Source organism: Schistocerca americana, chromosome 3 (assembly GCF_021461395.2).
Source record: "Schistocerca americana isolate TAMUIC-IGC-003095 chromosome 3, iqSchAmer2.1, whole genome shotgun sequence".
Taxonomy (NCBI): Eukaryota; Metazoa; Arthropoda; class Insecta; order Orthoptera; family Acrididae; genus Schistocerca; species Schistocerca americana.
This window is the reverse complement of record NC_060121.1, coordinates 618,382,945-618,409,567: the sequence shown is the minus strand read 5'-3', so window position 1 is coordinate 618,409,567 and position 26,623 is coordinate 618,382,945. Positions and strand designations below refer to the sequence as shown.

Below are 26,623 nucleotides of genomic sequence, written 5' to 3'. Positions count from 1 at the left end.
TCTTGTAGACGGTACAAAATAAAATATATTATGGGTTAGTTGGATAAACAAGATACTGAGAGCAGCAATGTCCAGAACTGGTCGTCGAGGTCCAGTGGCTACGTTAACGACCATGTGACTTGTTGCCATTTGCAGCGACTTGCTGCTGCACTCAACACCTTCCTGCTGGACAAATGGTTCAAATGGCTCTGAGCACTATGGGACTCAACTGCTGTGGTCATCAGTCCCCTAGAACTTAGAACTACTTAAACCTAACTAACCTAAGGACATCACACACATCCATGCCCGAGGCAGGATTCGAACCTGCGACCGTAGCAGTCGCACGGTTCCTGACTGCGCGCCTAGAACCGCGAGACCACCGCGGCCGGCTCCTGCTGGACAGGTGATGCAACTTCAGATGGAATATCATAACAATAGACTGATGATATCGCAGTTTGCCTTTCGAAACACGTTCTTCCCACTCGCCATTTGCGAATGGAACAGAGAGGGGGGGGGGAGGAGGAGGGAGCAGATGTACCCTCCGCCACACATCGTTTGGTAGCTTGTGGAATACTATTTGGATGTACATGTTCTTATGTTTATTACATTATTGTGTTTCCTGCTGGCTACATCGTTCTTAGTCAATGCTCGTTATATAACGATCTAACATTATATCTAAAATTGTTTATTTGAAAGAACCGAATATATGTTTCATAATTTAATAATGTAACATGAGTTCAGAGCCAGTTTTGGTCGCCACTGGGGACGCCAGCGCCGGTTTTTGGGTTCCTAAGGACGGTGCATATTCTCCTCTCTAAAACAATGGGTCTGTCTTCCCATAACACGGCTATGTTGGTGGCATTATGGACAGACCAAACTATTTTCGAAGACGATTTTTTCCTGTACCCACTGGAAAAGAAACGTCTCAGAGTGTTAGCAGTAGGTACTTTCAGCGTTAACATTAAATACCCAATTGAAGTGCTTTCATTCTGCGCCATTTCCTTCTTGTTCTGCACTCCGTGGATTAAGCAAAGTTGGGTCTCCCGACATCAGAACCCATTTCACCATCGTATCCTTGGTTTTCTCGGATATCCTCTTTTCTTAGATTTATAGTAAAACACTCTTATTGAGGTCCGCGCCTTCGGTATTGTATGAACATGCCCTTACTCATTCCTATAGTTTACAATTTCTCCTTACAAAGAATTTATTCCTAGTTCTTGTCTTACTTTTTTATGTTCAATTTTATTTGAAGGAGTACATCCTCTTACTGTCCTCAAGAACCTTATTTCGGCAGCTTGTGTCTTGTTTTTATCAGCTTTTGTGTATGTCCGTGTTTCAGAGACCCATAAAGAAAAACAGGCACAGCCATTACTTCATCTACGTTTCTTTTGTGGTCTTAGTTTGTACGCCTCTGTTTATTGTACCGCTTGTTTACTGGAGCAAGGGTAAATAGTTTTCAAAATTACTTTCACATCTACAACTGACATGTATCTAAGTAATTTATACCTGTGAATTTTTGTAATATAGCATCACTGATTATAATCTTAGTTCCGGCATTATACTTACTTCTGAAGGCCACTGTTTTTGTTTAATGTATGAAAATTTTAAAATTATAATTCTCGCATAATTTCTGTAACACATATAGTAATCTGATCACCAGCAAATAGCATCTTCTTAAGCGTAAAATTTGTTGCAATACAAATGCCTCCGTTAATTTTGTATATCCAGTCGCTAACGAAATCATCTACATAAATTGTAAGCAAGATAGGACACAAGCTACAATCCTGCCTTACATAATGAGTTATATGTAACTCGTCACTGTAGCTTCCATTTCTGAATGGCTGATCGTTGTGTATAAAAAATTCTTTTCAGTACGGTACTTTCATTAAGAGCTCCAGATATCCTCTTTGAGTCATTATATCCCGTAATTTTTCCCTATTTATCCGGTCGAATTCTTTTTCCTAATCAGTAAAAGGTATATGAGTTTCAATGTTATGTTCCCTTTTTTTTCTATTATCTGCTTAACTGTTAAACTGATATCTGTACAGGATCTATCATTTTAAAGCTGTTTTGCTCTAATAGAAAACGCCTGTGATCGCTCATACTCTATTTGATATTCTTGCATACATTTTACATCCTGTATTCAAAACGTTTATTCCCCTATATTTTTCACACCTGTTTCTAGCACTTTTTAAAAATATAAACGCAACTTGGGCATGCATCTTCGAATATGATATCCATTCCAACATCTATTAATTAGATTCAGAAGTCTCTGATTTAATATTGGGCCACTATATCTCCACAATTCTGCATTTATTCCGTCTTCTTCGTAGTTTTCGTATTCTTCATTTCTTTTAACGGTATTTTTAATTCCGCTACGGTAACAGGATCAACACTATCGCAAAAAGGCTCATCATTTCCCTCTTCTTTTCCAAGGGAGTTATTAGACTACATATCTCTGAAGTAGCAAACATCGTTCTTCTTCGATTACTTTTTTTTGCTGCATCTCTTTCCTCGCTATCTAGATGCTTAACCACATTATAGGTTAGCATTTGCCTCCGATGTATATCATCTTCTATGGAGCTTATAAATTTGTCCCAAGACTGTTGATGAGTTTCCCTTACAATATTTTTCGCTTCATTTGGTTTTTTCTTTACACATTTCTCTTGTTTCATCTGTTTGTTGCTGTAACGCTTGTCGATGAGTTAATTAATTGTCTGTTAATGCGATCGAAATTTATTCATTCCATATCCTTAATCCTTTATTCTTTCGGTTTGCTACAGTACGAAGCGTGTTTATAAAATTCCAGCACTTCATCCACAACATTTTTCGGCTCTTAGGTTTTCTTATTGCTCATGGTCTTCGAAATTCTCTCCTCTACAATTGATACAACGCTCCGGATCGCGCGAAGCGCCGTCTGCGAATTTTCTTCTATTTCGTCTATCGTTCCAAATCTTCGTCCATCCAACAGGGTTTTCAACTTTGGAAATAAAAAGAAGTCCGCAGGGCTAGGTGTGGAGAGTTCGGAGGATGAGGCAGAACAATGCTTTCGTTTTTTGTGCAATAGTCACACACCAACAGGAATGAATATGTGGGTGCGTTACCATGATGCAAGATCCATGAACTGTCTTGCCACATTTGAGGCCGTTTCTATCTCACATTTTCTCGCAGGCATCGCTACACGTCCCGATACTATCATCGATTATCAGTTTATCCCTGTGACACGAATCCTTCAAAGTCAAAGAAAACTGTCATCATGGTTTTGACATTTCACATAACCTTGATTTCAACATCATAGCCATAGACCCATATCTCATCACCAGTTATGATTCTCTTAAGGGACATTTCGTTCTCATTTGCGCCATCGCAAAGCTCATTACGGATTGCGAGGCGAAAGCCTTTATGGTCTTGACTCACGAGCCGTGGGACGAACCTGGCGACAACACGATGCGAACCAAGATGCTATGACAGGATTTCATGATATAATCCAACTGAAGCCGGCCGGTGTGGCCGAGTGGTTCTAGGCGCTACAGTCTGAAACCGTGCGACTGCTACGGTCGCAGGTTCGAATCCTGCCTCGGGCATGGATGTGTGTGATGTCCTTAGATTAGTTAGGCTTAAGTAGTTCTAAGTTGTAGGGGATTGATGACCTCAGCAGTTAAGTCCCATAGCGCTCAGAGCCATTTGAACCATTTTGATCCAACTGACATGTTACATTCTTCTGCAGTCTCTCGGGCAGTCAGTCTTCGGTTGGCACAAACAATTTCGTCGGCGTTCCTGACACGAGCGTCGAAGGGCGTCCTGATCGATGGTCATCTTTAACTTCCGCCCGGCTATTTTTAAGCCCTGTGAGCCCTTTAATAACACCGAGTTCGGCTTAATCACGCATCAGAATAGGCTTCCTGCATTATTTAGTGTGTCTCTGTAAAGGTTTCCTTGTATTTCACAGAAAATTTAAATCAGACGCATTGCTCCTCTCAGTCCGCCATATCGAAATTCGCAAACTGTGCTACACAACGTTCTACTCAATACAGCACTGAACAATAACTAACAGACATACAACAATGAAACTTCCGACAGTTACACATCGAACACAGGCACAAACGCGATAGCCTGCGGTCAACCGGTACTTGTCGGCAACGTAGGGCGAGACTCGTGGCCGTGTGGTGCGTAGATGAGATTTTAGAAATACTGCGTGTAAGAATTTGGGGAGAATGATCCTCAGCGATCAATATGGCTGATTTTCGATTTTGTGTGGGCGAATTAATGAGCTAGCGTTTGCTAGGTGGACAGACAATAAATTCCTGAAACATCCTTAGCCATAGTGAATTTTTTTTGTAATGATAATTAAATGGACACCCTAGCTGCAAACAGGCGTTGATATACTTCATTGGGGACATGTTGAAAATGTGTGCTCCCACCGGGACTCGAACCCAGGATCTCCTGCTTACATGGCAGACGCTCTATCCATCTGAGCCACCGAGTGCACAGAGAATAGTGCGCCTGCAGGGACTTATCACCTGCACGCTTCCCGTGAGACCCACATTCGCCTAATAGATGTTTGCCCATCGTACTCATTACTAGTGGCAGATTAATCTACCAAGTCCAGTACGAGTTCGGGCATAGCGTGTGCGTTCGCACAAGAAGGTCAATGGCCGGGAAGCCATATTTTATCTATATATGACGGTAGAGTCTGTTCCCGGTCGGGGCACATGTTTTCAACATGTCCCCAATGAAGTATATCAACGCCTGTTTGCAGCTAGGGTGTCCATTTAATGATCATTTCATTTCTAGCAAAGCTGCATGGTCATCAACTGTTCTTTCGGGAACAGACACTATCGTCATATATAGTCAAATTTTTTGTAACAGTCACGGCCGCACCCCCATTTATAACCGACTCACCTCAACTGCGTGGTGCTGCACGCAGGTGGCTGTGGAGTCGGTGGGCAACATCCGCACTGTGCTGGGGCTGTGCCGGGAGCGCCAGTTCCACGCGCAGTACCTGCAGGAGCTACAGGCCGCGCTGCGCACCGCCAAGCGGAACGTGCACCTGCGCGCCATCACCTACTCGCTGTCGCGCAGCATCGGCTTCTTCGCCTACGCCGCCGCCATGGCGTTCGGTGGACAGCTCGTCGCCAACGAGGGAATGCCCTATGACAACGTCTTCAAGTGAGTCCCACTGCTGCACTCTGGCGGAAACTGACTGCGAAATTCCGAACTGCCGGGCTGTGAGAAGTACGTCTTGTCGTGTGGGATTAGCCAGGCGGTCTAAGGCGCTGCAGTCATGGACTGTGCGGCTGGTCCCGGCGGAGGTATAGTCCTCCCTCGGGCATGGTTGTGTGTGTTTGTCCTTAGGATAATTTATTTTAAGTAGTGTGTAAGCTTAGGGACTGATGACCTCAGTACTTAAGTCCCATAAGATTTCACACACAGTTGAACATTTTTTGACAAGTACGTCTTAAAATAATTTGCCTGATTTCTTGTTGTGCGAAGGGGTTTACTGTTTCTTAGTCTTCCCATCACTGTTTCTGGTAACCTACGTTGATCAGCTGTCTCTCTTTCTTCTCCATCGTGAGAAAGTAGTGTTTCCATTCGCTGGGCAGCTGACTATTCCTAGCTTTCTGTTACCGTCCCATTATTCGTTTTGAGCATGGATAAGCCTGTTGGTTATCGTATTTTCTCGCATACTATTTTATATGGTAAACCCCCGGATCGGTTTCTAAATTAGTCTCTACGAATTGTTCCAGCCTTTCATTTTTGTTCTCACTAATTCTTCCTTAAAAAATTGTTTAACGTATTTGTATCTATGCAACCTTTGGACTCTTTCTTCTTGCGTCATGCTGCTTTGGTATAGCTTCCAGACCCTTCTTGTTTCACATCTTACTTTCTGCAGTGCCCCAGTACAGATGCAAGATACTACTTTAGAAAGACCTCTGCCAACAGGTATCGATGCCTCCACTGCTCTACGTTTAGCCACTGTCAGTTCTTGCGCTTTAATATCTGCATTATCTCCCAGTTAAAAAAAATTAAATGTAGTTGCATGAGTAGGGTTAAAAATAATAGTACGTCCATTAATCTTAACACTAATCATGTGCACATATCCTGTAAACTGGCTCGTTTTACATCATATAGACAAAAGAATGGTTCAAATGATCTGTGGAACAAACTAATTAACTTACGAAATGAATGACCTTAGAGAGATCCTGAGAAAGAATGAGCTGGTTTTCTCGAGTGAACCAGGTGTGATAGAAAGGGCAGAAAGTAAGATGCAGACGGGAGATAATGAACAAGTCTTTGTAATACTGTACACGAGCCTGCAGTCAACAAACGAAGCTGTAGAAAAGGAAATCCAGTGGATTATACAGAAGCACGAAGTGGGATAAGAATTGGTAACTGAAAATAAACCTGCTCAAGCAGAAAGAATTATGCAGGAGGTGAACTGCATATGGCGAACCTATTCCACAGATAGCACAGTATGTGGAAAGTATGTTTAGAGAGCTTGAGAGTAAAAAATAAATCAGTAGTGTATATTACTTTGTGGATAGCCAATATGGTGAATTTACAATACCTAAATAGGGGGCAGGAGCACATTACATTTTGTGTGAACAGTTTAATAAGAATTTTCTTTACATTTTTAGAGCTTCGGGTTTACCGTGATGGACTTACCGTACACTGAAACACCCCTCTTAGTGCTTCCCAGTTAGCATCCTTGATGATATGTTTGGGTCTTATGCGCACGTTTTCTGTGGTGTCAGATTTACTTTTCAGCGATGGTATAGTGTATGACATTGTAGTCACTTGATGTCATTCCACTCGTATTTCCTTTGTTATTGTAGGTTAACTCGTGTCTTCCCAAAATCCATTGCATCTGTCTTATAAGAATAGGCTAAATGGATTACAGTGAATTAGATATCTTCATTTTTAATAAAAAGGTGTCCAGATCGCAATAAATTTTTAATTCTGGTTTCTGGTTTCGGCCTGTAAGTTCATCCTCAAACCCTAGCTCCAGATGTAAGAAGCCACTTCACAGAGCCGAGTGTAGTACCGTCTGGTACTGGCCACGATGCTTATTTGGAACTCTGATTTGAGGATGGTCTTATATACCTAAATAGGTAACCAGAGTTAAAAATAAGAGGTTTATTGCGATCTGGACTGCTGTTTACTAAAATGTATGAAGTGCAGTAGCTGCGTTCGTTAACGATGTCAACAATTATTTGAAGCAAACATTGTTCACGAATCGTGTAGGGAAGATGAAATGAATGAGTGACCAAATGCTGCGGGCAGGCGCTAGTCGTCGGCTGCTGAAGCCTGCATGTAGTTCTGGTAGTAGTGGATTCCTGACGCGCCCTCCCCCCCCCCTCTCCCCTCCCCCCTCCCGCCCAATTCAAATCAACGGCGATCTGGCTCGCTGGCTCGTATCAGACCGTTGATGCCCCAGAATGGCACTGTGATTGAGGCGACGTGACGCCTGCTCGTCAGACGCTTCTGGTAGCCCTGTGCGTCGGTTCACACGTGTCGAAGCAACGTCTCTGCGTTGCTGAAGATCCATCATACACACTGTTGACCTCGGAAATCCGGATCTTGATTTACTTCGATACGCTATGACTGATGCGCCTTGCACCGATTAGTATCTCATGCTAAAACTCGGTTAAATCGCGACGCGCTGTCACGTTTACCATACAAGTGTCTGTAACAGACTGTTACAAGCTCGCCATATCCCGCATCTAGTGGCATTATTTGCGAGTCATGTGCAGCGCATATTCAAATTGAGCAACGCTTCCCGCGACGTTTCATCACTTAGCTTATATCGACACTATTTGAGAGTGTCGTTAAGAATTCATTTTCTCTGTTAGTTAATGATTTACATTGTATGACGTCCTTAAAGTTTCTCCCACTATTCCTCACTTGCTCTTTGCCGTTGGTTCTCATGGTTTGCAGAGCCACATTGCCATCTAATTCCAGAGGAAAGAATAAAAACTCAAATCCACGTAAGTCAACTTCAACAGTAAAGATAGTATGATCAGATTTTTCAAATAACTTAAAGTGGGCCTTCTCAGGAAGCAGTCATGAGTCTGTGATGTACGAGTATTAATAACACTGCCGTGTAACTTTTGTGTGACGGATGGGATGAAATGGATAAAGGAACAGTCATAATAGCAGCCAAGAGGAAATGGAATGCAGATCAAAAATAAGACTGATGGCGATAGTACCTTTCTGTGTGTAAGCAAGATGCACTCAGAAAAATCGGTCACTACAATGTCCCAGGTCAGCAAGGAACTTCAGGAAAAAACAAGGGCCGGCCGCGGTGGCCGAGCGGCTCTAGGCGCTTCCGTCCAGAACCACGCGGCTGCTACGGTCGCAGGTTGGAATTCTGCCTCGGGCATGTATGTGTGTGATGTCCTTAGGTTTAAGTAGTTCTAAGTCTAGGGGACTGATGACCTCAGATGTTAAGTCCCATAGTGCTAAGAGCCATTTGAACCATATTTTTGAAAAAAAAAAAGGAAAAAAATTGAAATGATACCAAACATGAGGAGTAAAGTAACCAGCTAAATATCGGAATTGTAAAGAATATTTTAAAACAAATGAATGAATTATGCTACGTAGAATCAAGATTTCACAGGATGTGTAAAAAAAGTGGCGTAAAAATATTAAAACTATAGAGGGCGATGGAAATTAAAAATTATTATTGATAACTTCCAGTGAGTTAGGTACATGAAGAGAAGAAGATTAGTATACACGGAAATGGTTTAGAAGATGTTGTAACTGACAATTCTAACGTTTTTACAACACAACTTTTATTTACGTGAGTCTACATGGAAATAACTGAATAACAACGAAAAGTCACAATCACAAAGCCAGTAAGAATTTCCGACTAGAGGCAACAAAAGATAACTTCTAAGTTTCCCACGAGAGGCCGTTGTAACACACATACACTTAACTCCAAGTCCTGTTCCGATGGCGAAGAAATTGTCTTCCGTGGGGACGTCCCTGAGGTCGGTATTCGGCGTGAACTGACGTCCGGTGTTGGTTCTAGCATTTAAATAGTATTGGTCAGCCAATCAGGTGTAGTAATACTTTCTGCAGGCCATCACTAACTCCCTCTGCAGGAAGTAGTACGCGGAATGTCTGTTTCCAAAACAGCCGATATTTACCATTGCTTACGCCTTTGGGCTTAGGCAACCTCGGTCCTGTGTCGTGTTAGATGTGTTGCAGGCCCGCAGGGGCTACCTTGGCGACGGCGTAACAGAAAAGTATCACAGTAGTTTGAGGAACATGTGACAGCAAAATATACAAATACTGTTTCTTGTTTCACGTTACTGCTAGTATTATGGTAACCGTGGGCAAAGCTGGAATTTGACGAACTCACCAGACACGTGGTTTTATGGAACGTGGCACATCTAAAGTTTTTCCTAGGCGTGTGAGCAACAAGACTGTCAGTCTGCTTTTGGTGTCATTTTATTTTTAATGCAATACACTGATAATGAGTTCTGAGTAGTATGCAAATGAAACGTGTCCTCAAAAAAAGACATCCTATGCAGTACGCTGAAGCACTAATCCTCAAAGGATATGTTCTATCTAAGGATTTTTCCTAATTCTGATGTTAGCGCTCGTCAAAATGCCTTTATTATATAAGGAGATTCAATAAATTGTGATTCAAAGGAGATGATAAGACCTCTCAAAAGTGTTGGAAGTTGCAAGACTGCGAGCGGGAGGAAATTTGTTAGGATACACTTTTTGTTGAGTTCTGCGTGCGCAATGCGATGCAAAATATTTATTATGTGCAAATTATCCACGGTGTCACCTGTACGTTTTGTTAACAAACAGCAATTTTAATCAACTGAGACGCCATAACATTCATTCGGTTTCGCACCACCGATCATCATGAGGGAGTCCAAGGTAGGAGGTGGGAAATATTACAGCCTCTTTTGCATGTTTCCATTTAGTTTACGTCTACTAAACTAGGCGTTACGCTGAGGGATTTTTTATTTTTTCGCACAAGAAGTACCTGTTTTGAGTCTCTCTTTGTAGCTTCAATCACTTATTGCGGGTCACCCTTCTGCTGAATTTGTGTTCATTCAGACTATTACTTCCGCGCTGCCCGCCCCCGTCGGGGGTTCGAGTCCTCCCTCGGGCATGGGTGTGTGTGTGTGTTATCCTTAACTTGAGTTAGTTTAAGTTAGATTTAGTAGTGCGTAAGCTTAAGGACCGATGACCTCAGCAGTTTGATGCCATAAGACCTCACCACAAAAATACCAGACTATTAGTTTTGAGTGTTGCAGTTTTAGCAACACTGTACGTAGCCGTTTCCTGTTTATGTGTTCCATTAAAATCGTCTCTTCTTTCCAGGGTGTCACAGACTCTAATCATGGGCACTGGTATGGTGGCGAATATACTCTCATTCGCTCCCAATTTCCAGAAAGGAATAGAGGCGGCCTCTAACGCGTTCCACCTGCTGGAAAGACAGCCTAGAATCACAGATTCACCAAACGCCACAGACGAGAAGTGGGTGAGTAAGAGCTTTCAAACACTGCTAACACTGCTGGACATTTATACAAATTTATTTACTGTGTAGAACCCAATCTCTTTCTTCCCGTACAATTTATCCCCCGTGCAGAAGCTGTATTTTCACAGTGATATTGATAGTGTATAACAAAATTTTCAAACTTCTTGCACCAAACTGCGGTGTCTAGCGTTTCAGCCAGTAAGGAAATACAATTTTTCATTCTCTACTAACATAAAAAAACTCAGAAGTAAGAATTTCGCTAGGTGAGAAAAAATCTGTAAGAGAAAAGGAGAGAGGGTGGAGGTGGACATTATGAAATCTGTTATGCGAAGTTTTCTCAACTATACGGAGACACTGTTGGTTGCACTGTTAAGGATCAAAACGAGACATCAAATATATCTGACGTCGGTTCTGAATGGTACATCTTATTTTCAGCAGAACTTGGGACAGTTGAGCACACGACCATCGACTTGGTGTAGCGAGAAACATGATTCATCCGACCAGGGAACACGTTTCCATTGATCCACAGTCCAATTTCATGATTCCGTACCCACTATAGCCGTAGATGAAGATGTCATTGTGTCACGAAAGTAACATGTAGGGTTCGTCAGCTACTGATACCCATCTTCAACAATGTGCGATGAGCGCATCAGCACTAGGCTCTGCCGTCAGGTCTACCTGTGATTGCCGCCTATCGTGCTCTACAATGCAGGCAAGCCTCCGATGCGCGATCTGTGTTAAGGCGTGGACACTGAGTACCTGCTCCCCTACTCGTGGTTTTACTGTGATTTAACAGCTTCCCATAAATACTCATGACTGTAGCACGCCGACCAACATCGCCATTTCCGATATGCTCGTTCTTAGGTGCCAAGCCATAACAGTCTGTCCTTTGTCAATATCACAAATGTTGTGACAATCCTGTACGCTGAATGTTTTGGGGTAGCACCCGAATTTTCACATTTTGCTACCGCAGTGTTTTCTTGTAGAAGGTGCGCGCAGCCGCTCTAAAACGGTGGGGTCTCAGTCATTTCCGCCTTTGGTGGCTGCCAAGCCACCGCAGTGCATGGTTCTGCACTTCCTGTAGCATCTGTATTTGCATTCCGGCGCCTTGTTCCCACCGATGGCAGAGTATTACAGTGCAGAATGGAGCATTTCCAATGTGATACCAAGGTACGATGGTAAAGTGGAAGATAAATTCAACAGTAGATGCAAGTTGCTGAGCTGATCGTTGACTTGGTTCCTGAAGCCTAGGCGGGGGTCTAGCGTGACCCAAGGTATCGCACCGTATCACTTCATGGGACAGGGCTGCCTGCGATGGTGATGGGTGGCAGCGCTGCGGCAATGTCGCGGCGAGTCAATATCAAGAGCTGCATGTTGCTCACATTGAATTTCAGGTGTCATTTGTCGGCCCATGTGTGCAGTTTATCAGAGGAGAGCTGCAGTTTACGTTGGGAGTGTTGGCTTTCGTGTTGCTCCTGAAGATCACTAAATTACCAGCTTACAGCACGAGATGTATGCGGCCGGTCTTTGGAGTGTCAGTTGCATAGATCTTGTGCACACCAGCACGGATACGACCGACTAGGGACAGTTCAGCTTCAGCCTGCATATGGCAGGTCCTGTATACGAGATAGGAGCGGATAAGGCAACATGTGGCACCGGCACTCCATGCTCAAGTTACTTAAAAGAGAGGCCGTCTTGTCTTGCACTGTCGAACCCTATGAACGTCGAGGAACACCGCCCCGAAACACTGGCGGCGCTCCGGAGCATCGAATGCCTCCTCCACTAATTGTGGGCGATGACGCTCGTTGGAAGACACTTCTAAAACCCGAACTGCTCCCCAGGAGAATCATTCCCCGCTTATTTCTGCTCCGCTTACATGCTTCCCTTACTTTGTGACGTTCCCGAAACTCCACCAGGTGGAATTCAGTCAGGCGGTGGACAGTGGTCATAATGTTTTTGCTGATCCGTGAATGTCATCTACTGCTCAAGGGCATACTGACCCCTGCCGCCAGTATATCCATTGACCGTTATTTTTATGGCAAGTTTTGTGTGTAGTTATTATACGACAAGGCCACCTGTGATTCCAGCCAGAGTGTAAGTACTGCTGTGCTTATATCCAACAGAAGGAAGACAGGCTCAAATATAAACTAGTTGGAAGTACTGCTGTGAGAAGGGCTCAGATATAAACTAGGTGGACTCTTCCAGTGGGCTACAAGAGGAACGCAGTGATTCCTTAGTTCCAACGTTGCTGAACAATGGCTGAAAACATTTCGCTGGCAGTCTGCAGGTGACGATGACATATGACCACAAAACTGTCTTATGCATATTTAGTTTTGGATTAAAATGACAGCTTGTGTGGATCAGTTTGGCATTACTGTATTTTCAATTCCGTCGTACATTAAAGTATGTAACTCTGTCTCCTTTCTCTTGTCGTCACATATGGTAACAGCAACAAGTCCGTCATTTGAAGCTTCTCTTGTGCTCTTCTCTCACGCTTTCGTTTGCAATTCTGTTTTCTCGTCTTTCTGCATTAATTAATTCAAAGGAAAACCTCACTATTTGTCTATGAAGATAGTTTCTTTTGCCAGTTGCTACTCTGACATTGCTAAATAACAAAACATGAACTCTACTGTACTATACTGATGAACTGCGATTTTATCAACAGCCTGGATCTCTGTAACAATATCGAGTAATACAAGGATTCCTTCAGATGCGACCGTTTTTTGTTTGGCTTTACCGTGACCGATATTCATGTCGAATGAAATAACAAATTTACTGTTACCGATCACTGTTTATTTTTAACCAAATCTTCCATCAGCAGGTGCATTTACATGTGTTAGTATGGCATATGTATACAGGGTGGTCCATTAATCGTGACAGGGCCAAATATCTCACAAAATAAGCCTCAAACGAAAAAACTACGAAGGGGGAAACCAGATGGCGCTATGGTTGCCCCGCTAGATGGCGCTGCCATAGGTCAAACGAATACAACTCCGTTTTTTTTTAATGAGGAACCCCCATTTTTATTACATATTCGTGTAGTACGTAAAGAAATATGAATGTTTTAGTTGGACCACTTTTTTCGCTTTGTGATAGATGGCGCTATAATAGTCACAAACATATGGCTCATAATGTTAGGCGATCAGTTGGTAACAGGTAGGTTTTTTAAATTAGGTAAGTGAGGTACGTTTGAACACTTTATTTTGGTTGTTCCAATGTGTTACATGTACCTTTGTGAACTTTTCATTTCTGACAACGCATCCCGTTAAAGCGTGAGAACCTGTAAATACCACATTAATGCAATAAATGCTCAAACTGATGTCCGTCAACCTCAATGCATTTGGCAACACGTGTAACGACATTCCTCTCAACAGCGAGTAGTTCGCCTTCCATAATGTTCGCACATGCATTGATAATGCGCTGACGCATGTAGTCAGGCGTTGTCGGTGGATCACGGTAGCAAATATCCTTCAACTTTCCCCACAGAAAGAAATCCGGGGACGTCAGATCCGGTGAACTTGCGGCTTCAACGACCTATCCACCTGTCATGAAATATGATATTCAATACCGCTTCTACCGCACGCGAGCTATGTGCCGGACATCCATCATGTTGGAAACACATCGCCATTCTGTCATGCAGTGAAACATCTTGTAGTAACATCGGTAGAACATTACGTAGGAAACCAGCATACATTACACCATTTAGATTGCCATCGATAAAATGGGGTCCAATTATCCTTCCTCCCATGATGCCGCACCATACATTAACCCGCCAAGGTCGCTGATGTTCCACTTGTTGCAGCCATAGAGGAATTTCCGTTGCCGAATAGTGCATATCATCCCGGTTTAAGTTAGCACTGTTGGTGAATGACGCTTCGTCGCTAAATAGAACGCGTGCAAATAATCTGTCATCGTTCCATAATTTCTCTTGTGCCCTGTGGCAGAACTGTACACGACGTCCAAAGTCGTCGCCATGCAATTCCTGGTGCACAGAAATATGGTACGGGTGCAATCGATGTTGATGTAGCATTCTCAACACCGACATTTTTGAGATTCTCGATTCTCGCGCAGTTTGTCTGCTACTGATGTGCGGATTAGTCGCGACAGCAGCTAAAAAACCTACTTGGGCATCATCATTTGTTGCAGGTCGTGGTTGACGTTTCACATATGGGTGAACACTTCCTGTTTCCTTAAATAACGTAACTATCCGGCGAACGGTCCGGACTCTTGGATGATGTCGTCCAAGATACCGAGCAGCATACATAGCACACGCCCGTTGGGCATTTTGATCACAATAGCCATACATCTACACGATATCGACCTTTTCCGCAATTGGTTAACGGTCCATTTTAACACAGGTAATGTATCACGAAGCAAATACCGGCCGCATTGGCGGAATGTAACGTGATACCACGTACTTATACGTTTGTGACTACTTTTACAGCACCATCTATCAGTAAGCGAAAAAAGTGGTCGAACTAAAACATTCATATTTCTTTACGTACTACACGAATATGTAATAAAAAATGAGGTTTCCTATTCTAAAAAAACGCAGTTGTATCAATTGACCTATTGCAGCGCCATCTAGCGGGCCAACCATAGCGCCATCTGGTTTCCCCCTTCAAGCTAGACGAGTTTCGTTCTTTGCAGTTTTTTCGTTTGACGCTTATTTCGTGAGATGTTTGGCCCGGTCACCATCAATGGACCACCTTGTATTTTGTGTTACGATTTTGGGGTAACTTGTGGCACTGTCTCCAGTGGTCACAAACTCCTTTCTCTGTCGTAAGACAGCACATGCAAAAAGTTATATTTTGTAAACAAAATGTGACAGTTTACATGTGATATGTTACGATGGAGAAAGGAGCCAGTAACAACTGGAGACAGTGCTACAAGTTACCCGAACACAGTAACACAACACGCTCATATATCGTACTAATGCATGTAAATCTACCTGATGATGGAGACTTAAATCTTCGAAACGCGTTGTAGATATAAGTAAACAATGACTGCTAACAGTAAACTTGTTTCATTCGACATATATTGCTAGTTGTCGGTATTTTTGTAACTCTTTCTGTTCTTAGGAATGGAAATGGAACTTAATTCTGGATGGTTGGCTGAATTATGTTCTACAGCAGTACAATAAGAGTATATTTGTATACAGGATAGCCGCGGTGAGGTGCAGTACTCAAGTGTGGAGTTCGCATACCCTACCCGTGTGGGGAGCCTGGTGCTGCGTGGTCTGAACTTGGATGTGCGGCCCGGTCAGACGGTGGCGCTGGTGGGGCCCTCTGGATGCGGCAAGTCCACCTGTATACAGCTGCTCGAGAGGTTCTACGACCCCACCGCTGGAGTTGTGGTGAGTAAAGGAGACTCGGTGTGCCAGAGAGCCTGGAAGTGGTTTTTAGACGGTTTACAACATCCCAGTAGGTAAATACCGGTCTGGTTCTCAAGTCATGCCTCACTTACAATATTCGAAAACATTTAGAAAACCATCGCTCACTTTCCCATGCATGACGCGACAAGCAGACAGAAGGGATATACATATGTTGCCTTAGGAGGTAACGAGATGGCAATAGGAACGGTATCTGGCCACCTCTTAAATTAACCTTGTCAAACCTTTTACTAACCATGTCGACGCTGAGCCGATGCGAAGGAACTAGAAAAAGAAGAAGATCAGATCTCTTAATGTTGTTTGTATCAGAATGAGATTTTCACTCTGCAGCGGAATGTGCACTGATATGAAACTGCCTGGCACATTAAAACTGTGTGCCGGACCGAGACTCGAACTCGGGACCTTTGCCTTTCTCGGGCAAGTGCTCTACCACTTGTTTACATCAGCTATTTTCGGAAAGCAAAGCAAAACAGTGGCTGAGCGGGATAATGCAAGAGAAATCAGACCTGTCTGCACTGTCTTTCTCTTTGCGGTGCACTGTCTGGAATATTCTTTAGATAAAACTAATTTGCTTCAATACGCTCAATGCCAGAGCAAATATTACTTTTTCTTTCAGTCTGCAATACATTTGTTTTATGTAACAACCCTCGTACCTTAGAGTGAACACCTAATCTGATAAACTGGACTCCATTCAAAAACGTTCCATTCATATCCAGTTACGGAGTGGCCGAGCGGTTAAAGGCGCTACAGTCTGGAACCGCACGACCGCTACGGTCGCAGGTTCGAATCCTGCCTCGGGCATGGATGTGTGTGATGTCCTTAGGTTAGTTAGGTTTAAGTAGTTCTAAGTTCTAGGGGACTTATGACCACAGCAGTTGAGTCCCATAGTGCTCAGAGCCATTTGAACCATATCCAGTTACAAAAATTACAATCAAAGACCCATAGATAAAGAGGGACAACATACTCTGAGGGGTGGTGGCCTTCGACGCATTACAGATTATGACCATTTATTCGGCATCGCAGTCTGTTTTCAAAGGCGTCACACATTCTCCCCATTACATGAAAAGATAAAAGTAAAATATCTGAAGTTCAAAAATGGTTCAAATGGCTCTGAGCACTATGGGACTCAACTGCTGAGGTCATTAGTCCCCTAGAACTTAGAACTAGTTAAACCTAAGTAACCTAAGGACATCACAAACATCCATGCCCGAGGCAGGATTCGAACCTGCGACCGTAGCGGTCTTGCGGTTCCAGACTGCAGCGCCTGCAGCGCCTTTAACCGCACGGCCACTTCGGCCGGCAAATATCTGAAGTCACATAACAGTCACGTATCTTGGCATGTAATACAACCTGTAAAACCGCTTTTACATACATAGGTTCGGCGATCTCAGATAACAAGTGTCACAGATAATTTCATGACTCTTCATTTAGTATGGATCACATTTTCTTCAATGCAGATTTTCTGTTGCAGCGTGTGGACGAGCGAGACGTGTCAAAGGTGAAGATGGCGAACCTGCGAGAGCAGATGGGCATCGTGTCTCAGGAGCCGGTGCTGTTTGACCGGACCATAGCGGAGAACATCGCGTACGGCGACAACTCCAGGGAGGTTCCCATGACGGAGATTATCGCTGCAGCCAAGAATTCCAACATACACAACTTCGTTGCCTCCCTGCCGCAGGTGAGGACACCAGCCGTGCTACCTGTGTTCGTAACGACTTACAGTTGAGGGAACGTGTGCATTCCTGATATCACTTCCATGATTTCAACCAATAATATTGAGAAAGACGTAACAGACTCAGTAGACATTGAGAAATTGTGAGACAAAAGATTTAAAGTAGGTCTCAATAGGATTCATTACGTGAGAAAAGATCATTTATGTTTTTTTGAATGAACGTCAAGTTAAGATGTCGTAAGAAACTACACTTCTCTCTTTACTTCTTTCTGCGTTTCCTAGGTTTCATATACGTACGAAAGTTGAAACTTCCCCTTTTGAATGTAAAGAATGACTGTGCTGGTAAAACTTCTACCTTACTTGATTTTCAAACTGCAGAGTGAAACTGAACGTACTAAGACTGTTTTCTCTTTACTTATTCTGATCATTTCTAAACGGGCACACAATATTTTTGCGCAACGCAGTCTGACTTTCAATAATCCCTACGAAAGAATAGCCCTGACTAACAATAACCTATACCGTTCATGAATTACTTACCTCACAAAAATCTTCGTTACTCGAACTACTGCAATACAGCGAGCGCCAATACTGCCAGCTAAATAAAGGATTCTAACTACTGAAGGCACTAACTGTTAATAGTCATAGTTAGCAAATGAAAGATTTTGATAGAGAACACACAATATATTTACGTTAGTAGTGTTCAAAAGTCATAATATATATATGTTCGTGACATCCAGTTTAACAAATTTCCTTTTTCTGAAGGACACATGTCCAGATAGTCCGCTCATATTAGCATCTCAGAACTCTGGCATCTCTCTTCCCACATCCACCACTGCTGGCGGCTCACCTCCAACTGCCCAACCCTAGGAGCTGTTCACATCCAACTGCCCAACACTACACTAGCAAATAAGATCCAATAATGAGTCCAACCAGCCACAGACTGCAAACAGCGCAGTTAGCGATTTTAATATCGAGCGCTACGTCGAGCTACCAACATAAAAACCTAAACAGCCTACTTGCAAAGTAAGCAATTAAGTAACATGTATTGTATGATATAGTTATTAATTGCCGTGAGATTGTTAGAGGGATCAGAGGTTGCAGTTCACTGGATCACACTGGCAATAAAGGCATAAAAAGAGTACTGAATATCTTTTCAAAAAGAGAACATAAAAAAACGTAAGCAGAAATGACAACTCTCAAAATAACCAGAAGGAAAATGTGGCTACTTTGAAGTAGATGATGACGAGAGTGAAGAGACGATGATGATAATTGCTTCTCTGCTGACCCTTCACTCTGACAGTGACCTCATATGGGTACACTCATTCTAACTAAAATAAGTAAATGAGATGATAGTGACACCTGGCTATACGCGTACGGACCACTAAATCAAAAGCATTGTCATATTTTACGGACTACTGTGTAGTGAAATACTATCTAGTTACCACATGTTAGTGGTACGTTGTAGAGGAAATACTGTTGGTCTCACAACGCAACATGCTATTTATTTCTGTGTCAAAGCTGCGCTGTAGTTTCTGTCATTTAATGACTTAGTATTGTAGGTGTGAGCTTCGTGACAAAGAGTTTGGGATAATTCTTACTTGGTTCTAGACCAACGTTCTGCAACAGAAGGATTCTATGTTTGCTTAATGTTGGTCACTTCATATCAACTCCTGCGACTTAAAAACGTTTATTCTGTTCTCTTCGTGTACCGCCCTCAACTTTGCTTTTCCACATCCTCGTTGCTGTTATTACTAATCACTTTCAAAAATACATCAGCCGACTACCTTCGTATAAATTTATTTATTCCGAGACGCGTTTAGGGTTTCGCGTATCTTCAGTAAGCATAATACGTATGCTTCATCAGGACTACATTTTTGTCTGCAACTTATAGCTCCTTGTTTCTCATTTATATGGAGTAACATCCACACTTTGAGATTCACCAGTAAACTGATTCACCACAGCATTCAGTATGCCGACTTCTAATAAATAAAGTTAAATAAAATTGGATGGTTGCTCCATTTCTTCCTGTAATTTAATTCACAACCACAGAGCTCAGCCATTAATGTTATGGATAAATTAACACTAGTAATCACGTTTCCCTTATTTTCTCCTTGAGTCGAATTGCATGCTAAGTAGTTACATTCTTGATGGCCATTTTTTTCTTCGGCTTCCTCACTTCCAGCCCGATAGTAAGCTTCGTCGATGAAAACTGATGTTAATCGGTATTTCATTTACCTTTCTTGCATCTTATAAATTACAGAGTGCAACAATCAGTCGTCCTTTTTAGATTTTATTACGCAAATCCAGATTTCGACTAGTAGCTAGCCATTCTCAATGCCCGAACAACAGGGACATACATGCATTGAGAATAAAAAATAGCACATTGAGAATGGCTAGCTACTAGCCGAAATCTGGATTTGCATGATAAAATCTAAAAAGAACAACTGATTGCTCCACTCTATAATTTATACGTCGCATACAGTCGCTCAGTGCATCCACTTTCCGAATGCAAGGTAACCTGATTGCTTGCATCTGGCAATGGCAAGGAAAGCGTTTCTGAAGAAGAGAAATTTGTTAACATCGAGTATTGATTTAAGTGTCAGGAAGTCGTTTCTGAAAGTATTTGTTTGGATTGTAGCCACGTATGGAAGTGAAACATGGACGATAAATAGTTTAGACAAGAAGAGAATAGAAGGTTTCGAAATGTGGTGCTAAAGAAGAATGCTGAAGATTAGATGGGTAGATCACATAACTAATCAGGAGGTATTGAATAGAATTGGGGAGAAGAGGAGTTTGTGGCACAACTTGACTAGAAGAAGGGATCGGTTGGTAGGGCATATTCTGAGGCATCAAGGGATCACCAATTTAGTACTGGAGGGCAGCGTAGACGGTAAAAATCGTAGAGGGAGACCAAGAGATGAATACACAAAGCAGATTCAGAAGGATGTAGGCTGCAGTAGGTACTGGGAGATGAAGAAGCTTGCACAGGATAGAGTAGCATGGAGAGCTGCATTAAACCAGTCTCAGGACTGAAGACCACAACACAACAACTCACTTGATTTACTCATCACCTGAAGTATCGTAAGAGTGACGAAACAAGTGAAACCGAACGAGCACCCCCTGTTTTAGGACTTTTTGTTAGTAGCACTTGGTGTGTTTTTGCAGGGCTACGACACGCGCATGGGGGAGAAGGGCACGCAGCTGTCTGGAGGGCAGAAGCAGCGCGTGGCCATTGCCCGGGCGCTCGTCCGGAACCCCAAGATACTGCTGCTCGACGAAGCTACATCTGCACTCGACGTTGAGAGTGAGAAGGTAAGCATTTTGGCTACAAAGCCTCTGGCGACGGAGTCCTTGGTTACAGGTTGTCGCTTAACTTCCCGCCTCAAATTCTGATAAAATCCGAAGCTTTCGATAAACCAACTCCATCACAGTCTTCAGGGACTTAATCACTCTTAGCCCTCGCGAACGCTTGAGATTTTATTCGACATTGATCATACAAGTTGAGAACCTTTTGACCAGTTAAAAATTTTCATGTACTTATTTTATCCATTTGGAACAAGAATTAAAAGTTCAGGTGAACGAAATAAAAACTCCAAGGTTTACTCGTGATATTGTGTCGTGGAAAGAAGCTATAATATGAACATCAACATAAGCAAAACAATGGTACCGGTCTGTAGCCGAAACATATTAGTAAAATTAGATTACAAAATAAGACATTGCAGTTGCTGGATGAGTTTTGTTATCTGAGCAGCACAAGAACTGACGACAGTCGAAGAAGGGACTATAACATGCATACTGGTAAAATCAATAATAGCATTTCTCATGGCCTGTGCGGCTGGTCCCGGCGGAGGCTCGAGTCCTCCATCGGGCATGGGTGTGTGTGTTTGTCCTTAGGATAATTTAGGACTGCTTAGGGACTGCTGACCTTAGCAGTTAAGTCCCATAAGATTTCACACATAAAAAAAGCAATTCTGGGATGATAAATTAATTGACACGGAACTGTTATGTACCAAAATACGAGAATGACGGAATGCGCTTAAAATCACTATTAATATAGCAGGTAAAACATTGAACTCACACACACATACATCACGCACAAGTCACGCAACAGAAACGTTCTAATAGTGACTTATTTTATGTTAGTCTAGGCAAACTTCCACAAATTGGGCGCAAATACAGTAAGAAAATGATAATAACAGTAAAATGTGCAACGAGAGTTTATAGAAAATTGTAATTTACTCATATTTAGCGTTTCTGCACTTATTTAGATATAATACGATGAAAAATAGCTATTAAAAGAAACATTTAACTCCAGCTTCAGAAATGTGTGTAGTATTTTATACTATCAATATACTTGTTTAAGCGTCGATATACCCTGGAAAAGTTTACGAATAGGAAATTGGTTAATACAATAATAACTTTGTCAAGCTTGCGATTTACTGCCCAAGCTCTTCATAACATGACTACAGTTCATCCACAAACTCCTCATTACTTCGTGATCTCCTACTTTCTAAGAAACTGAAATAAACGTTTTTAAAAACTTTCTCAGCGAACCTTCTCATCGCCATATAACATTTCATCAAATTGCTTGTAGTGAAAAGTACTCACATCCGTGGGCCAACGAAGATTCTCTTTTGAATTTTGGCTTACTTAATCGTGGCAATTTTTTCCTCAATTGTTTATTAGCCTCGCCCTCTTTACCAAATTTTGCATGATTTTTGTAAAAATCACTTTAGAACAAAAATAACACCAATTATACGTTGATAATAAATTTATATTATTTTCCATTATGGATGACAAGTTCTCTAAAACAAAAACCAAAGCAAAGTTTCAGTTTTCTTCATTACGTTTGTTACAGCACATTGGAACTGGTAAGAATTAACTATTCCATACAGTTTACATATTGCACGGTGTAATTAGAATGTATGACTTCACTTGAGTAGCGGAGAATAGTAAGAAGTCCCAAGATAAACACATTAACAACTGCAGCGAGCTGTCAAGTGGAAGTATTTTAGTTTTTTTCTTTTTACCATCGTCTCTCAAACCCTGCCTATCATTAGACTCGTATCTAGGCTCAACATTTAACTCACAACTCGATAGTGGAAATTCTTAACGACGAGTATGTAACACATGAAATAATAACCACTGTTATTCCAACAAGAAGTATCTTTAAACTGAATGTTTTAAAACTTCTCTTAGCAATTATACTTTGACGAAACTGTAACTATCCTTTTATGAAAATTTTGCGGAGTATTTCAAAACTTATGCTCACTAAATAATTGTATACTTTACTACTCCACAAAGTCTGAGAAATTTTGTTAAAAGAAGTAACTACTTTTCAGTGCAATAAAATAGGATACTCGGAATTATCATAGCACTTGGTATAGGACCCTGTCTAGATAAACGAATAAGGATAAAATATGATCGTTCAGCACAAAGATTACAGAACACAAACTTATTATTGAAAAAGACATCGCATAACTGATCCATGCAGTTATTCAATAATCTACTGGTAATTTGAGATAAAGGTGGTGGCAGTATTGGCCTCATACGTTATTCAAAAAAGGGGGCAAAAGCATCCATGGCTCTTGCTGTGTACATAGCTCTGAAAATTCTCTTCTTAGCGTTGAATTTTCGTAGTACAGAGCCAGCCTAAGTATGTCGTGAATAATAAGCCTAATTATGTCCACATCCGAGGCTATATTATACAATCTTGCAGTTATTCTTGCCTCGTTGAGTTCACAAGATGGGCACACTTTGGCTGCTAGCCACCATCTGACTCATGCCACACAGGAACCTTACAGTTAGATCGTCAGATCCACCGTTTTTATTCGCTCCTACCCAGTTCTGTTGCGGGGGGACGTACCTCCAAATTTTATATGATAACAAACCTACTTTCCCTGCGCATGTTACAGTATTACAAGTCAAATTTTAACATTTTCATTTTCGTACGGTATATTACTTTTAAAATTACATTCATAGATTAATTACAATTACATAAATGGCCATAAATAATGAATAAAACACTTATGCAGATGCTACATCAAAGAGCTTGGTGGTACAGAATTAACGTTAAGTGAAAACAGACAAAGAAGTTAGATAAGACAATTCTATGAAATATCGATAATAGTGTTACAGTACCACGATATAATTTTGTGGATGCATTTAGCGGATTATGTGAATAATATCTGCGAAATTTATTACGAATAGAGGTAGTGCATAGCAGTAATAAATTTAAACGCAATGGATAATCCAGCAGATTTTCACGCATCTCATTGTTTATGACATCATATTTCCTGAACTATGATATGTAGGTGGTCCTTACTCCGGCAGCGATTGTTGTCTGACAGTAAGGGATGTGTGTGCCAAGTTTGGTTATAATTGGTCTCATGGTTTAGGAGATGTGGGATACATGCAACCACGCGCGCGGACACACACACACACATACACACACACACACACACTCAAACACACACATTTACATCCATTTTTATAACATGCAAAATATATACGATCTTCATATCATTACAAATACTTTCAGTCGCTTTCTTTACAATAAAATAATTTCTTAGATTAATTCAAAAGCATTTACTTTCGTTAAATTTTGTTCATGTCGCTGCGTTTCTGTCAATATTTCGATTATTTAACCACGCACAGAGTTAACATGACGTCGAAATGTTCATCTTCCCCATGTCTGAGTCTGCGATCATAAAAGGAATGAAAGAAAACGGAGTTTAAATAGACTGTTGTGTTATGTACTGACTTGTACTTGAAAGGGAATATAAAGGAATAAAAAATGTTTAAGAATCCTAGCTGTACTGTTCCATTTACTATGTTGTTCAAAACATCACAAGACTTCCTTTGGTGGGTTCCTGTGAAATTAAAAACGAAAAAAAAAAAAATACAAGGCTGAGGTTCCTCTTCGACTTCTACGGCTCATGTAAGAAAATGGTTCAAATGGCTCTGAGCACTATGGGACTCAATTGCTGAGGTCATTAGTCCCCTAGAACGTAGAACTAGTTAAACCTAACTAACCTAAGGGCATCACAAACATCCATGCCCGAGGCAGGATTCGTACTTGCGACCGTAGCGGTCTTGCGGTTCCAGACTGCAGCGCCTTTAACCGCACGGCCACTTCGGCCGGCGGCTCATGTAAGAAAACCGGCCATAACAAGACGTCTTTTGTAATGATATTTGTAGAGAGTGTAGTGTTACGTGGAAGTTAAACGTGGGCGACAAACAGTTTAGGCAATAAGAGAACAGTGTTCTTTGAAAAGTGATTCTTTAGAAGAATGCGGATGATGAGCTGTGAATATTGGGTAACTGATGAAGATGCACCGAATAGAATTGTGGAGAAAAGGTATTCTGGCATAACTTGACTAAATGAAGGAACCAATTGATAGGACACACCCCGAGACATCAAGGAATCGCCTGTTAGGTAACAGAGGAAAGCATGTGGCGTAAAAATTGTAGAGGGAGACCAAGGCTCGACTACTGCGCGCAGGTTCCAGATTCCAGAATCGGGTCATCTTGATTTAAGTTTTCCGTGATTTCAATAAAATCCTTCCCCAATCAGGGCTTGTGCTACATCTCTAATGACCTTGTTCTCGATGGGACGATAAACCTAACCTTCCTTTCTCCGCACTTGACAAAGTCTAGATGCGTGCGTCGGAGTGGGCACAGCCAACACAGTAAATTCCCTTCGATAGTTTGTAGTCCCCTGCAGTCATAAATGTCCGCTGGCTCACCCTAGTAAAAACCTTGTGCTTCATTTATAAAAAAAAAAGAGGTTCTGGTACTGCGACCTTCAAGGGACGGCGTTTGAATTTTAGACTTCTTAAAGCGCTATTTTCACGCTTTTCTGCACATTTTAAAAGTGCGAATACAATATTTATTCTGGCCAAAAATAAGTTTTATCTTACCTCATCACAAAATTTGTGTTTTTTTTTTTTGTTCAGAGGTACCCGTACAGTGTACCGGTGCGTACCGTCACAAATCAGGCACTGTAAAAACCTACTAACTCAAAACTTCGTAACGTCGTCTATCTCCCGTTGTCCACTCTATCTTCATTTCATAAGAACGAGGTTCAGAAGACATTATTCATTCTGCAGAGACATCTGGTTCTGGCTCACCATTGTCTTTGGTTTCGACGAACTTGTTTGCGACTTACCGAGGACATTGGGAATATAAAGCTTTTTCTGAAACTGACACAGTATGTAAGTCCTATTGAGCTTTGTCTCTGCCATTCCTCATCTTGCCAATAGCTCTCGTCTTGTGTGTTGGGAGCGTGGCATAATACCACACCAGGAATGTATTTCAGTGGACAGTACAGTAGTTTTCACTGAGAACTGCATCCGCTCCTTGTATGGTCTGAACTGAGCCAATGAGATAGTGGCTACTCCAGATCAGAAATTTAATAACAGGATCTGAGGTCCCCATTTATTGGTGATGAGAACAGTGGTTGTTGTATTTTTGGCATGATACGGGTTGACTACCAGGAACCTGGGGGGATATCTTAGTGACCTTACTACTCTTGATTTTGTTCAACAGGTGGTGCAAGAAGCGCTGGACAAGGCGAAGGAGGGACGCACGTGCATCACCATCGCTCACCGACTGACGACCATCCAGGACGCCGACGTGATTTGTGTCATCAACGAAGGCCGCGTGGCCGAGCTCGGGAAACACGCAGAGCTGTTGGAGCGACGGGGCATCTACCACAAGTTGCACAGCCTGCAGGCAGGCCGCCGGTAGCACATTAGCTCCTTCCTCCCTCTGTCTTTGTCGTCTCTAATAATTTATTTTTCTACTTCTCTACTGAGATCCCGTCTCCCAAGGACGGTAACTTGAAAAACTGGACCATACTCCACTTGCTCGCAGAGAAATGCATTTCATTCATACAGAATGATTCTTTCCAAATCGTCTGATCTACACTGATAGCTGTAAAGAAGTGTAATGTTGGATCTTCTACTACGTCGTTATATATTGTGCAGTATAAAGTGAGTGCTTTGGAGACTCAACACATTTAACATTCTTGTATATGCCGACAGAACCTGCTATAATTTTTATTGTAGTGCAA

At 42.0% G+C, this 26,623-nt stretch overlaps 1 protein-coding gene across 1 annotated transcript in view; it reads left to right on the top strand.

Moving 5' to 3' along the window:
* Nucleotides 1-26,298, top strand: part of LOC124606257 (ATP-dependent translocase ABCB1-like) — a 74,486-nt gene extending 48,188 nt beyond the window's left edge. The window contains exons 15-20 of the mRNA XM_047138234.1: nt 4,907-5,148; nt 10,327-10,486; nt 15,645-15,839; nt 17,347-17,553; nt 20,713-20,859; nt 26,098-26,298. Of these exons, the coding sequence (XP_046994190.1) occupies nt 4,907-5,148; nt 10,327-10,486; nt 15,645-15,839; nt 17,347-17,553; nt 20,713-20,859; nt 26,098-26,298 (1,152 nt within the window). The remainder of the gene's footprint in view (nt 1-4,906; nt 5,149-10,326; nt 10,487-15,644; nt 15,840-17,346; nt 17,554-20,712; nt 20,860-26,097) is intronic.
* The last annotated feature ends 325 nt before the right edge of the window (nt 26,299-26,623 follow it).